Source organism: Oreochromis aureus, linkage group 6 (genome assembly GCF_013358895.1).
Source record: "Oreochromis aureus strain Israel breed Guangdong linkage group 6, ZZ_aureus, whole genome shotgun sequence".
Taxonomy (NCBI): Eukaryota; Metazoa; Chordata; class Actinopteri; order Cichliformes; family Cichlidae; genus Oreochromis; species Oreochromis aureus.
In genome coordinates, this window is record NC_052947.1 from 17,988,216 (window position 1) to 18,003,094 (window position 14,879).

General features: G+C 38.1%; 1 protein-coding gene across 2 annotated transcripts; it reads right to left on the minus strand.

Annotated features, from left to right (window-relative positions):
- Positions 1-1,121: 1,121 nt before the first annotated feature.
- pkd2 (polycystic kidney disease 2) lies at positions 1,122-12,398 on the minus strand. 2 transcript variants are annotated; one of them, XM_031752207.2, is made up of 15 exons: positions 11,445-12,398; positions 10,896-11,009; positions 10,077-10,210; positions 9,067-9,317; positions 8,743-8,967; positions 7,587-7,815; positions 7,327-7,497; positions 7,023-7,204; positions 6,820-6,940; positions 6,613-6,711; positions 4,738-4,859; positions 4,507-4,624; positions 4,197-4,357; positions 2,727-2,874; positions 1,122-2,325 (listed from the first exon to the last, which is right to left on the minus strand). In XM_031752207.2, exons 1-15 carry the CDS (start codon positions 11,863-11,865, stop codon positions 2,116-2,118), a joined length of 2,706 nt encoding a protein of 901 aa, XP_031608067.1. In that variant the 5' UTR covers positions 11,866-12,398; the 3' UTR covers positions 1,122-2,115. The 2 variants fall into 2 exon arrangements, with proteins under 2 accessions (XP_031608067.1, XP_031608065.1); XM_031752205.2 differs by having other exon boundaries at positions 4,197-4,360; positions 11,445-12,397.
- Between the last annotated feature and the right edge of the window lie 2,481 nt (positions 12,399-14,879).

Sequence of the window (14,879 nt, forward strand, 5' to 3'; positions counted from 1 at the left end):
CAGTGTGTGTATTTATTGTGCGGATACAAAAGTATACCAGTATACCAAGTAAGCAAGTATGACTGTTTCCCAAAATGTCAAAATCTAGTTGTTGGTTCCTTTGTTTACTGTTACATACGTTTAGTCTAGATAAAATCTTTGTGGGTATAAAAAATTGTGAGTCCAAAACAAACTAGACAGTATATTTTCAAATTATAGGAGAAAATTGCGAATTTTCCAAAGTGAAAATGTGTAGAAATTAAAAAGTATACTGGTTTATATTTCAAAGCTGTTTATGAATATTTACTTCTGTAGCATTTGTCAGTTTGTGACTTTTTCCCAATACCTTTGTAACCCAGTTGTTTTGATTAGTTAAGTTTCCAAATTATACTTATTTAATTAATTGTGGTATTAATTTTTCATAATATTATAATTAACCCTTAAGAGCCCAGACCCATGTTTTACCGTCATAAAAACTATGGGAGTGTCAATTTTGAAACATTAACAGAAACTATCCTCAATGTGTAAAGGGGCGGTGACACCTGTGTCACTGTGGGTTCTTAAGGGTTAAAAGCTGATCATTTGTATTTGTAGACATTAAAGCATTACATCAAGTGGCTTTATCTGTTTTCCAAAGCAAAGCTCTGTAATACATTTATACTCTGTTACAGTTTTTTCATACCATTTATAAAGATTTTCATGTAACTTTTGGTCTTGTGTTTTTTTATTATTATTAATGCATTAATTATTATTAATGCAGTTATAACCCTTAGTGTAGTTACCACACACCAAAACCATGATATAAATTCTCCTGAAATAAGAAACATATATTTTGCGCTAACATTTTATACCAGATTAAATAGTTCTTGGGAAACTTGAAATTAGCATTCACAGAAAGGACTTTTGCGTAACTTTAAATCAGTGTATATGGAAAAAATTTTAAGTACAAACCAAACTTTGGTTGCTGAAAACCTTAAAATGTGTAAAATATCTTTTAATTTAACATCATTTGCAAATAAATGTCAATGTACTAAAACTGCTGCATCTAAACTTTCTCGTTCTTAGACAAATCCAAAATGACTTTTGGCCTACTTTTCAGTTCACTCCAATTTTATTTATATAGCACCAAATCACAACAACAGTTTCCTCAAAGCGCTTTAATTTGTATGGTAAAGACCTACAATAATACAGAGAAAACCCAATAATCACATTACCGTCTATGAGCAAACACTTGGAGACAGTGGAAAGGAAAAACTCCCTTTTAACAGGAAGAAACCTCCAACAGAACCAGTCTCAGGGAGGTTTGTGGGTGCAGTTTATTTTCTGTTCAAATTAGTAGACAGTATAACTATTATTTGATTCTGCTTTGAAATAATGACGTCTGTAATACTGTATATATTATGTGATTTCTCTCCCTTTTCATATATATATTTATGTTTTCTTGTAAAGTGAGATAAAACCAAGTGAAGTCCCCCTGATGTATTTTAATAACACTTTATTTGGCACAACAGATTTTTTTTTTAAAAAAGGCACAGGAAAAATAATGCATGGGTTTCCCATGAACACTGGATGCACTCCAAATTGAAGTTTGTTTAAAGTTACAATATGTATCATAAAACGATAAGCTAATTCATTGGAAGGATGAGTAAATGTGACAGGAAGTGCCACGCTTGTACCTACTGCTTATTAAAATGATGAAAAAAGTAATCAGCAACATTATTATTCATAGAAAGGGCTTTTGTGTAAATGCTAATAAGTGTGCATACAGCGATCGAAAGCATGTAATATTAAAATCATACACTGAATTCTGAATATACTTGCTCGCTGGTACATGCGTGTGTAATACTGTGGTGTAATGATTAAATCCTTTACTGTTCCTCAGCACCTTGTCTGTTTTGTTTCCCTTTCGTCATCTGTCAAAATACGTGAGATTGAGTAAAGACCCTTTGCATGTGACAGCCTCTCTCTTTCAGTGCATTTGTGTATACCAGGTGAGGTGCATTTGACTTTCTCTCTAATATGTCGAGTAAGTTAAACACCTTCCATGAGCTTTAGTACCTTCTGCTGCAAAAAAAGACCCACATATTAAGTTAGGATCCAATAAAGTTTCTTTGCAGAGTTCAGCATGCCAAGTCTTCACACATGGCTGCTCCCATTCACGCCTGTGTCGAGGCCGTCGGTGGACAAGGACGAGGAAGGGCGAGGCCGCGGGCCGACAGGAGTGGCCGGCTGTGGGTGGCTGACCTGTGAGACCATATCATCGGACTCCCAGCGCTCCAGCTCCTCCCTGACGAGCCTCTCCATCTGCTCCCTGTGTGCGTCTGTGTCCCGCCCCAGATGTTCATCCTGACAAACGGAAACAGATTAAATGTCAAACGATGTTAACGTCAGCTCAACCCACAAGTATTCATCTCATGAGTTTATACAATTAACTTATAATGACTCATTCTGAGCTTCTTCCTGAATGTAAGGCAAGTATTTAAAAAAAACACTCTTGCTTAAATCCTAAATGTTCAATAGTGTTCACCACAGTGTTCATCACTGTTCAAGAGAGTAACTGTCTCTAAGAGTGATGAACCAAACAATAAAAAATACCTAAAAACCAAAAAACCCCAAAAGCTAGAATACAGTTTTAAAACTCAACTGAGGGGAGCTGCAGGGTGCAATTCAGCCATAATTCAACACTACAAATGACACATTCAGTCATGTGATAACATTATTAACATAGTAACATATTAACACCTCACCTCCATGACTCCATCCAGCAGCCTGCTCACCACGTCTCTTCTTTTAAGATTAGCTCTCTCCATAACTTCCAGCTTCACAATCACTGAATCGATCTTCGACACTATGCTGCCGATGGAGTGCTCCATCCTGTCCACGCGTCTCACCAGCCTGCACAACAAAGAATGATTTTCTCTCGTTGTTAAATGTCAAATAGCGCTGCAGCTGCTATCACTCAGAACAGCACGAAAAACTACGATGTGACAAACAAGACCCATTTTTGCCTGCCAACATTAGCTGATGAGTTTAGCTGATGACAAAATTAAATCATTATTACATTATTTCTTTGTGTAGAGCACGTGTTGGCAGATATGCAAAGGGGCGATGGTAACACATCTGCAGTAATACAGATGCAGGTTCGCTCATGTAATTTCTTTATCATGGCCCCTGTTAGTGGGTGGGATATATTAGGGAGGAAGTGAACATTTTGTCCTCAGAGTTGACATGTTAGAAGCACAAAAAATGGGCAAGCATAAAGATATGAGTGAGTTTGACAAGGGACAAGCTGGACGATTGGGTCAGAGCATCAACAAAACTGGTCAGGAACTATCGAAAGTGGCCCAATGTGAACCAGTGACAGGATGATAGATGGTAAGGCCAAAATGATGCATATGGGGAGTGAAGGCTGGCCTGTGTGATCTGATCCAGCAGATGAGCTACTGTAGCTCAAATTACTGAAAAGGTTAATTCCCCAGATCTCAATCCAATCAAGCATTTGTGGGATGTGGTGGACAAACTACTCCGATCCTTGGAGGCTGCACTTCGCAACTAACAGGACTTAAAGAATCTGCAGATACCACACCACACCTTTAGGGGTCTATTGGAGTCCATGTCTCAATAGGGGGGCGCAATATTAGGCATCTGGTTATTATGTTATGCCTGATCGATATATATTTATTATTATCAACCACATAAATTTAATACAGTAGAGTTGTAGTTCACTGACAGACACAGATACTGTTACAAAGAAATATTTAACTTACTATAATAAATACTGACAGTTAACAAATCTGCAGTAAATCTGGACTCTGGTTTAAAGTCCTTAGATCTAAACTTGAACTTGCAGCTTCTTGTTGTTGTTTTTTAGTTTCTGGAATTGACAATAAACTTTGTCTTTAGTCTGTCAAACAGTCTCAGTAAATCTGTCACGACTATGTGTTCATTAATATTTAAAAAATATATTTTAAAAATAATTATTTGTTCCTGACAAAATGTTTTCATGCAGCGTAAGTTTAACCTATACTTCAGGATGTTCCAATGTTTCACAATCACCAAAAACTGTCATGAATTAGACATCATTCCATGCTTCCATCCAGTTATCACCATGCTCCTTTCTCTACTGACTGAGTCTGCCCAGCAGTTTATTTATTATTATTATCTCTTCAAATATCATTTACTGATCAATCTAAGGAAGGGGAAGAAAAACTTCATACACTTGAAACTCCTCATACGAGACACCCCCAGAGCTGCTGCCACGACGTCGAGAGCTGTGACCGCTGTCCTCATCGTCGTCCTCCTCTGAGTCATCCTGGGTACGAGGGAAGCTCCGCCCACTGCTGGGTCGAGTCAGCGAACTGCGTTCCAGATCCAAGTCCTCCTAGCGTATGAGCAGAGACACACTGAACATCTGCTGTTGTGGCTGCACTGTTGCACTTATGTGCAGATTGTCTGATCAGTTACTGAAATAATACTCTTTTCTTGTTTTACCAAATGGTAAACATAAAAGCTTGTGGCTTCACTCACTCTCTCTTTCTCCAGGTCGTCTCTCATTTGCTGGTGTTCATGCTCTGTCAGCTCCTGATCACCATCCTGATCGTATTTGGCAAAGATGGCCTGAATCTCTGCATCTGTGTGACCCTTTCTGATCAAATTAAGAGACAGTACACACTGAAGACAGGCTGCATGAGTGTTATATTCAACAAACTGAGAAATACAACTCTGAGGGATTTTAGCAGAATTGGAGATTTTCCTCACCCTTTTAGATCCTGACGGAGTTCATCAAAGTTCAGTTTCCCCCCAGCTTGACGCAAACCGTCTGAGATGTCATCTACCGCTGTCTTCTTTAGTCTCAGCTTCATCAAAGCTTTGTTACAATTCTGAGGGAAGAAAACCAGAGAAATATTTCAAATTACATTTACAGCTATATAAATGAATCTCTTCCATAATATACTGACAGCGACAGAGGTGGGAAGAAACAAAGTACAAATACATCGTTACTGTACTTAAGTAGAATTTTCAGGTACCTGTACTTTACTTGAGTAGGTCTTTTTTATGACAACTTTTTACTTTCACTCCCTACATTTTGAAACAAACACAGTGTGTTGCTAGATGCACTGATCGGGTACCACTTTTAACTTCGTTGTACCTGTGACAATGACAATAAAGTTATTCTGATTCTGATTAAAGGTCCAGCAGGGAGAGAAAAGAAAGAGCTAACTTCACTCAAAGATGGAGAAAAATAAGAAAGACAGGAGAGGAAGAAGAGGTTAGATTTAAATGTAAGGACTGCTCAGTAGGATTTCATAAACTGGAACTTTAAAGCTCACATGTAAGTCCTCTTGTTTTAAAATCAAATATTGGGTCTGTCCATGTGACATTATGTGTTTTCATATTGTTATACATGCTGCAAAAAACTGAGGTAGACTAACTGTGTTGTTTAGAGGTTGAATGAAAATACTCTGCAGTTTAGTGCAGGATAAACAGTTTACTTTGCGGTACTGTGGTGGATTTAAAGGTTCTCCCACCTGCTGAATCCCATTTTAGCCTCTTCCCTACTAATTTCCCACTTTAGAGACAAAGTCACTCTCTACAATGGAGGAAACAGAAAATAGTGCTATTTTTTATACTCTGAGTACCTTTATTAGAAATACAATGTAGAATGAAATAAAATTTGTATTTCTATGTACTAATATTATTTTATAATTACATTAGTATAATACAAGGCTCAGTTAGCTTTGTACAAAAATAGCTGGTAGAAAGGTCCTTCAAAGAGCTACTTTTTACTTTCTTACTTTGAGTACAATTTAGAGCCTGTACTTTTTTACTTTTACTTGAATAAAGAAGTTGACTCAATGCTTCAACTTTTACTGGAATATTTTTAATACTTTTTAGTTATACTTAAGTACAGAATGTCTGTACTTCTGCCACCTCTGGACAGCGATAGAAACACATAACTGCAGTCCTACCACTTCTTCTCAGCAAGGAAAGCCTGAAAAACCTCACAAAAAGCAGAAAATATTGCCCACCCAACACTACACACATGGTTCAGATAGATGCAAGAGAAAAGCATCAGTCTTTTTGTTAAAACTACAAAGCAGAGTTTTTACACTTGAATGCACTACAGCAAGACCTGATGTCTGCCCATTTTCCGCATAACATCATCATCATGAAACTTAATTTCTTGTGACTGGCTGCTCTTTGCATTTCTTTGAAGACAGAAGTTGTGCTTTTAAGCCCCGCCCCCATCTCAGGCACATCCAAATTCACAGCTCTGATGTCCGGAGTTTTTACTTCCCACTAACTGATGAAATGAGAGTCATAGTTCTCCCTATTTATTTAGATACAAGCTTCGAAATAACATCTCAGATTCATTCCAAGGTGCCTGCTCAGGTGAGAGGACATGGCCTAACTGATCTTTAATATGAGCATCAAACAACATCAGAGTAAATATACAACAGACCATAATGTGTGTCATAATACTTCCCCTGTTAAGATTCAGCGACACACAAGAAATCACACTTTCAGGTGTACATGCTTATACTTATTATTATTATTATTGAAGCCAAAACCAATTTAAAAGAAATTTGCCTTAATAACAAATAACAATAAAATAGAAATGTTGTTCAATACCTTCTTAATAAGGTCTGTCATTTCCATCTCAGACCTCTGTTGGGACATGTCAGCCTTCACCTCAGAGTATGTGTCATTGATAATGGCCAAGAACATGTTCTATGTAAAGAATAAAGAGAGAAAATATTGTAGGATAACTGAGCATTAATTTTAAAAACCTAGAACAAAGGTTACTTATTTAACAAATCACATGAATTCTCTACTTACCATGAGAATAAAGAAAATGAAGAAGACAAAGGTTGTAAAGTATATAGGTCCAACAACTGGATGAGCTTCCTCAATTTCTGAGAAGTTAAAGTCTCCCAAAATGATACGGAACTGGGTAAATCTAAGCAAACAAATAAAACATTTTAAACAACAATAGGAAACAACACTGGTCTGAGGTGTAGCTACATTTTCAAGGCTCTTACATGCTGGCTTGGAAAGTGCTGAAATCGTTGACTTGAGTTCCAAACACCAAGTAGGCCAGCTGAGCGTAAGCCAAGAAAATGATGAAGAACATGATGGCAAAACCCACGAGGTCCTTGGCACAGCGAGACATGGTGCTGGACAGCTGACTCATGGTCTTATTGAAGTTGATGAACTTAAAAAGCTGAGAGGAAGTGAGACAGTGTTCGCATTAGTCGACTCTGCTGCATTGCTAAATTCCACTAAGTGTTCCTTGAAGGTCTCCTGGATGGATTATGAAGTGAAGGAAGAAGATTTTTTTTTTACCTTGACCCAGGAAAAGAAGACAATAACCGCAGCCATGTTGTTAAACTGAACCTGCAGGTTGGCTAAAGGCTCAAAGCTGGGGTGAGCAGTGTGGTTCTCCAACAGGCCTCTCAGCAGGTTTCCAACCATGGCTGTTCTCGTTATGTTCATGATAATAGCAACAACGCTCAACTGAAAAAAACAAACAAGTGAAAGTCTGTGAATATCAAATCAAATCAAATCAAATTTGTAATCATCCTAAAATTAACCTTGATACTCACTGTGACAATGAGAACATCGAGACAGTTCCACAGGCTCTTGAAGTAATGTAGGCGGTGGATGCGGATCTCCAACACTTCCTCCACCACATAATAGAGAATGAATAGGCAGAAAGCCACTTCACACATCCCCACAAAATAGTCCCAGCTGGACACATATCGTATCAGACGCACCGTCTGGAACTGCCAAGAGGTCACTACGCCACCAGTAGCAGGGAACTCTGCCAGCAACCTGACAAATGTACCACATTCAGTCAGCTATTGCAACAGTAGCTGGCGTTGTTATGTTGTGGAAACAAATCAAACTAAAGTGTGTAAATCAAGAATCTGGCTGATGATTAGTCAGGAAGGAGCATGATTAGGCTTTCTAATCCTCACTAACAATGGAAGGAAAAGTAGATTTAAGTTGGTGAGTACTTTCCTCAGCAACTTCCTTCTTGGATTGAGGTTCAGCAAAGTAATGTGGATAAGGCACCAGGTGATAAACATATGCTACCACACACATTTTAGTTAACAGAAAACTTAAAGCTTTTTACTTTTTGTTAAATTCACTTTATAGGATTGAATTTTTATAATTGGAGAATTTAAAGAATTACTTGAAGCAATGACAAATACATTTAAAAAAGAACATTTCCATATTTATATTCATCTGTTTTTTGGTTTTTTGTCCACACCACAGGGTGCTACCGGAGATTGCAAAAGAGCACGTGCAGCTCTGGAGCCACAGGTTGAAGACCCCTGATTCAGACTAAGTTCAAGAAATCAAATCCAAAAATAGGCAATTTGACCTAAGGGCATTTTTCACCATTTTCTGCTTTCAAAGACCTTAAAACTAATAGTCCAATCAAAAAAGAAGACAATCTAAAAAATGATTCATTGATAAGTACATTTAAGTAGATTTATAGTACATGCATTCTGTGCTGCAATTAAAACTGCAAATTTATTTTAGATTTACTTTATTTTATTTTCAAATTGTGAATTTTCAGGAGCAAATTTAGAAAACATTAAAATTGGGCATTTTCTTGAAGGTGTTTGTAATTACATTTACTATAATAATGATTATACAGTATGTTATCTGTAGTTTTGTTATTATAGTTTCAGCTCAATAAATCTGTTACAACCCAAAATTATAATTTATGACAAGGCTATCGATTCTTACCTGGCAATGCAGAAAAGGTTTATGTTGCCGTTGTAGACAGAGAAGTCGAGGAAGACTGCCCTAGTGCCTCTGTCCAGCCACAAGTGATCTTTCAGAACCTGCAGCTGGATGGCTGACTCCTCTTTGGTACGAGACAAGTCCTGGTAGTATCCTCCACCTCCATATTTAGACACCTGACCCGAGTAACTGCTGCTATTCATCTCGCTCTCTGGGGTGTACAACCACCTGACAGAGGCCAAGAGAGAAACATACAGGATGGGGATAGTAACATATCTGCATCCCGTATGATACATATTTATGTAACCAATTTAAATTGGAACTTACGCAGTTCCATTCTTGGGACCAAAGGGGGCAGTATCCTCATTGGTCAGGGTGTATATGTTGTAGCAGTCCTGGACCTCATCCCTCAGATCTTCATGGACAGAACAGGTCTCATTGTGGACCTTGACCTGCCGGAGGCGCGGCACCCCAAGGAGGAGGTTCTCGTAGTAGATAAGACTCTGATTCTCTGGCAGGCTCTTATTATTGTACCACACCTCCCAGTACATGCCATTGAGGAAAGGTCCCTCTGTGAACTGAGAGTATAGGGCAGACAAAGGCATGAAGAAAGATCTTTAATTCCTGTAATCAAAAGTGTGATTTATTACTAAGTTTGCACTGATTGGACTGATGGACACCGACTTCACAAGACTAAAACTGCCATGCACTTTTTAAATAAAGAAATAGTTCACAGATGAGATCAACACCACACTCACGTATATTTGATAAATATGAACCGAAAGCAAAAACTTTCTTAGCTTAACACAAACAAAAGGTCAAGGTCAAATTTATTTATATAGCACATTTCCAACAGCTCATGAAGCATAAAGTACTTTACAAACTAAAAAGCAACTAAACAAGGAAAATGCACGATAATGATGCAATAAAAACAACAACAACAATGATGACTGAGGCTGTTAAACAAGTAATATATTTCTGTAATGCACAAATACAACCCCTGGGATAGGACCAAGTCCAGTATGTGTCCTTTTTCATGAGTGGGGACAGTGACCCACTGTGTCAGGTTAAAAGAGTCTATGACATTTAGAAAGTCCTTGACCAGGGATTTAGCATCACAGCAGGCATGAATATTAAAATCACCACTATCACCAAATCACCAAAATCAGAAACTTCAAATGCATCTGGTCAGTAGGGAGCAAATAAGCATTAGTTGAAGAAGTTGACTTTAAAGTACTCCTTTAAACATGACATTCCTTTCTTGAGATGTTATAAAATGATAACAAAACTGCAGAAAAGTAAAAGACATGGACGACAGGAAGAATGTTGCACTTTACCTTCCAGAAATCCTCCATGGTTGACAGGCTCCTAAAAGTAGAGGGGTCCCCAGCAGACAGAGGTGTGTCCAGGAAAAGCTGAGACATGACTTTGGTGTAATGGTACATATTTGCACTCACCATCCCATAGGTCACTACAGAACAAATCAAGATATAACAGGAAAGAGAAGGAAATTTCTATTAGTGCCAGCAGCAATGACACAGTTTACATCCACTGTGACTGTGTTAGGACCCTATGAACATTTGAATTCAAAATTAGGCTGAATCTACTTTTAATTTTGTAATGCATTATTATTCTCTGCAGGTTTTCAGTAGTTCTGGAAAATGATTTTAACAGTTGGGCTCAGGCTGGCAAAATAAGCCTTAATGGTGTCTGCCAGGAAATCATTTCCTGATCCACCCTAAACCACACTTTTTTTTCATTTTTCATTGCAGCAAGAAGAGAGAAGGGAAAACTTTACCATGAGTTCTTTTTTTATTTCTTCCCAAACATGCCACTTCTTTTTGCCATGTGAAATGTGTGCTATTGTTTGAATTTTTTTCCCACTGACAAATGGTGGAATTTAGATTTTCTGCCAGACTCATTAAGCTGTGAGTATGGAAAGTAAATTTTGAGCTACAGGACAGATGCCACATTTTAAAAGGCTCTCTATGAGTCACTCTCAGTTCAGTCCACAACTGATATCTGGAGCTTACTTTAAGCTCCTTAGACCATCTATCTGGGGATCTCCTAAGTATTTCTCAATAATGAACCAAGTAACAAGTCACCTCTGATGAACTACTCCTAAAGGACACAACAAGACTTGCATGTTTACTTACAGATACAGATGGTGATCAGGAATGCGACATATGTGAGCATCTCCCTCAGTACGTTCCTGAGGTATCTTTCTCGACTGCTGTCACTCTCCTCCATCAGCTCTGTGCCCCACAGAACTACAAAGGAAACAGCAAACTATTAACAGGCAACATTTACACAGAGAGACTAAATGTGCAACTATCTCAGGAAAGTTTAGAAGAGGGACAACACTTGAGGCTTTCCTCTTTGCATAAATCCTTATATACATGAGATAAATAAAGGCTATGACACATCACGACATTATTAGTGCAATTACTAAACTCAGGTTTACTGATAACAATAGAGAAGAAAGCGGTGGTCATACAGAATTTAAACATATATGTGATTCCTTACTTTAATGGACGAAAAGAAAGTATTGTGTTTTATTATGCGTGCATTGTCTTTATTAACAGTTACAAAGTAAAAACACAAATAACACTTAGTAAAAAAAAATAGCATGACTGTTAGTGAACTGTACAAAGTTGTAGTTTTTGGCGTTATTCTTTACAATAAGAATAAAAATCGTCACGTACTTCTGATTTTCTGGAGTATCTGCTTCAGACAGCTGGGGTGCCCATGCCTGTCTTGCTGCTCCAAAGTCGGGGTTGGATAGAGTCCTCCTCGGGGGATGTTGGTGCTGCTGCCCCCACGGTTGTAGCTACCCAGGCCGCTGCTGCTGCAGCTGCTGCCGGAGGCCGTGGACGCGGATCTTCTCCCTGGACTCGCTTGAGGCCAGTCTGCTTCCATGATCTCGTCCTCTGGTTCAAAACCCGGGTTATCCCGGCTCCACGCCTGTCGCGACGGTGGGGACGGGGTGCCTACGACTCCACCGAGACCCAGGTCTTGATGCTGGATGTTCTCCATCTCTATCCCTTCACTTGAGTCGAGTTTGTGCGCCGACCTACCAGCCTGGTTCTGAGGCAGCTGCTGGGGTCTGACTCGAGATGAACTCATGGTCCAGCTATTATTATTATTTATTTATGTATTTTATTATTATTATATGATGCGGGGCATGCGAAAAAGCTAAATGTTACCCATAAACAGCAGCGACTGAAGCTTTCAGGGGTGACTAACTAAACTGTTAAACGCCTTGAGAAACAAACAAACAAATAAAGCAGAAAATTAGTCAAATGGCCAATTAAATGAGATCAGTACACAAAACCTTGCCGTGTGCGTAAAGGTCACGGTAAAGAAATCTCAGTAACAATGTCCTGCTCCTCATAGCTAATGCAGTAGTTTCCACCCTCAACAAACCGTTAGAAACTTCCCGAAAAGTCCCGTGAAAAAACGACGTCCGTTTCAAAGTGATGCCTTTAGAGTGGTTAAAGTTGTTAGATAAACAGGTATTTGCACTGAACTGTCCGCCGCATTAAAATGCCGTGTTTACGTAAAAAAAAAGAAGATAGTTTTCTTATCCCGGGACAGCCATCTTGTTCTTGTTACTCTTCCCCCAAAAAACTCCTTGAGTTGGACTCGGGTTACAGTAGAAGTCATGGCGTCGCAGTAAAGGATGGAAAATACCACAAGGGAAACTTTTTTTTTTTTTATGAAATTGATATAATTTTTTTTACCCCAATGTCTTAATAAAACTTAACAAGATTTCACTGTTTGGGTTTACAGTGTGTAAAAGCTAGAAGGTGTAGGGTTGCATTTAATTAGTAAAACCGCAAATTTGAAAAAAGTTGTAATTTTATTTGAAAACTTTTTATCAGCTTTCTTTTAATCACCAGTAAGTCTTGCACTTACTGAAAATGTAATACAGGTTTTATTTATAAAGTTACACAACCTCTGCGTGTTCGGGTCTGTGGTTGCTATGGCAACAAGGCACTGGGCTAAGAGGAGCGTACTGACAGGAGGTCAGAAATTTCAGTGCTCCACATGCAAAAAAAACAAACCAAACCAAACAAAAAAACCCGTCGAAATCAGCGGGAACTATATATGATCTGCTGTATTTTAGCTTCTAAATACGCGGTGTGATCGTGGCCGTAAATTGGTCAAGCTGACCCTTTTGTAAAAATGTGCTTTCACACTGGGCTTCTGTAGTTATACATGGTTGTAACAACAACTCTAAAATCTCAAGCACATGTTTATTTAAAAACAAACAAACAAACTCCACAAACAAACACGGTTTCAGTAATTTTGTTTAGTTAGGTAATGATGTTAACCTACTGTCTGCTCTCCATTTTGTTAGTTACTATATAATTTAATTTGTATTATATGTTTTCAGGTGTCCAAACATTATGCACAAAAAATTAGACCTATGTTAAATGCTCTGTAACTTTCTTTTTGCACATTTCACATTTCAATTAAAAGTTCAAACTTGTTTAAGAGAGCCACTTATTTGAGCTACCCTACTATGTCCTGATGTGCTCAACAGAGGACATTCTGGCCTTTCCTATGATATGTCACGTGTTGGGTGGCCTATTTGAGCTCCAAAGAGGAGGAAATCACAGAAATAACTGAAAGATGTTGAGTTTTTTTCTCTCAGTACTTAGGAGGTTAAAAAAAATGCAACTTCTGATTTTTCATTTTGTGTCTTTCCAGCACTCTAGTAAGCCATAATAATGGAAGTGTTAGATGTATAATGCACCGATGATCAGGCTCTGACTTTCTCTGCATTATATATCCTAAATTCAAAAGAAAGATGTATGCTATTAAAAAAAGAAGCTTGTCTGATTTCCAGATTGCAGATATTTAAAATGTACAAGTCACCCATCTTACAAAATAATTATTTCTACTTTAACTTTTATATTTTTTTAAATATCAAATCAGCAAAACTTTGCCTCTTTACCTAAATTTAGTAAACCAAATTGTTTTAAGAAACACTGTAAAAGTATTAAATCAAAACACATATATCAACCACCAAGCAACCAAGATTCATTATTTTTAACCTTTCCCTACATTTTGTGCACGTTTTTATTCTTTCTTTTTTTTTTCTTTTACCAGCAAAGAAAAAATGTCCCACAGTAAAAGGCATTAAGCCTGTTTGACCACATGGTGGTGCTTAATATCCACTTTTGGGAAACCCAAAGTCAAATATAGAGTTAAATGTCAGAAATCATGCTTCACTGTTGTTTCATCAGTTTAAATAACCTCAATTTTAGTGTTAAGTCTCAGTTAAGTTTCACAAAGCTTTCTTTTGCTCTGTCTCCACAGGTAATTAATCTGAAAACAGAGAAACATACAGTAAACATCTCAGAGCAGAACAGTCATTGCACACAAATCAAAATAAACTAAGAACTTTTGACTGAGAAATGGTCCTGCCCTGGTGTACTGGAAAAAATATTATGTCATCTTTTGACTGATAGAGATTAGTTTCTGCTATAGTTGTCAGGTAGGTTTTCATGGACTATGATGCCTGCAGATAACACTGTAATCAACAGTGAGAGTAGGGAACCGGTGAGTTTAAATACTTGGGATCAAACATTCAAAGCAATGAACAGTTTGTGAGAGAGGTGAAGAAGAGAGTGTGGAAAGTGGGGAGTGGGTGGAGGCAAGTGAAAGGGAAGGTTTACAGCATGGTAGTGAGACCTTCTATGATATTTGGTTTGGAGATGGTGGGACTAAGAAAAAGACAGGTGACCAACCTAGAGGTGGCAGAGCTAAAGATGCTGAGGTTTTCTTGGGAGTGACCAGATAGAAACTGAGTACATCAGAGGGACAGCTCGGGTTGAGCAGTTTGGAGACGAGGATAGATGGGCAAGGCTGAGATGATTCGGATATATGGAGAAGAAGGATAGTGTATATGTTAGACAGAGTACTGTTGAATATGCAAAGATTCATGGATGTAATGGAGGACATGCAGAGGGTTGGTGTGACAGAAGAGGATGCTAGTGATAAGGTGAATTAGAGGTGGACCCCCTAAAGGGAGCGGCTGAGAAGAAGAAGGAGAAGAAGTTGTTCACAGTTAGAGCTGGTTTGTAATGAGATTTTTACCAAAAGAATGCTTTGTAATCACAGAATTATGG

Coding starts and splice junctions, on each gene's coding strand:
- pkd2 (XM_031752205.2), bottom strand. CDS start 11,865: ATGAGTTCATCTCGAGTCAGACCCCAGCAGCTGCCTCAGAACCAGGCT. Junction 7,816..8,742: donor AACCTTTTCTGCATTGCCAG/GTAAGAATCGAT, acceptor TACATTTGTCAG/GTTGCTGGCAGAGTTCCCTG. Junction 7,205..7,326: donor TCTTCTTTTCCTGGGTCAAG/GTAAAAAAAAAA, acceptor ACTTCCTCTCAG/CTTTTTAAGTTCATCAACTT.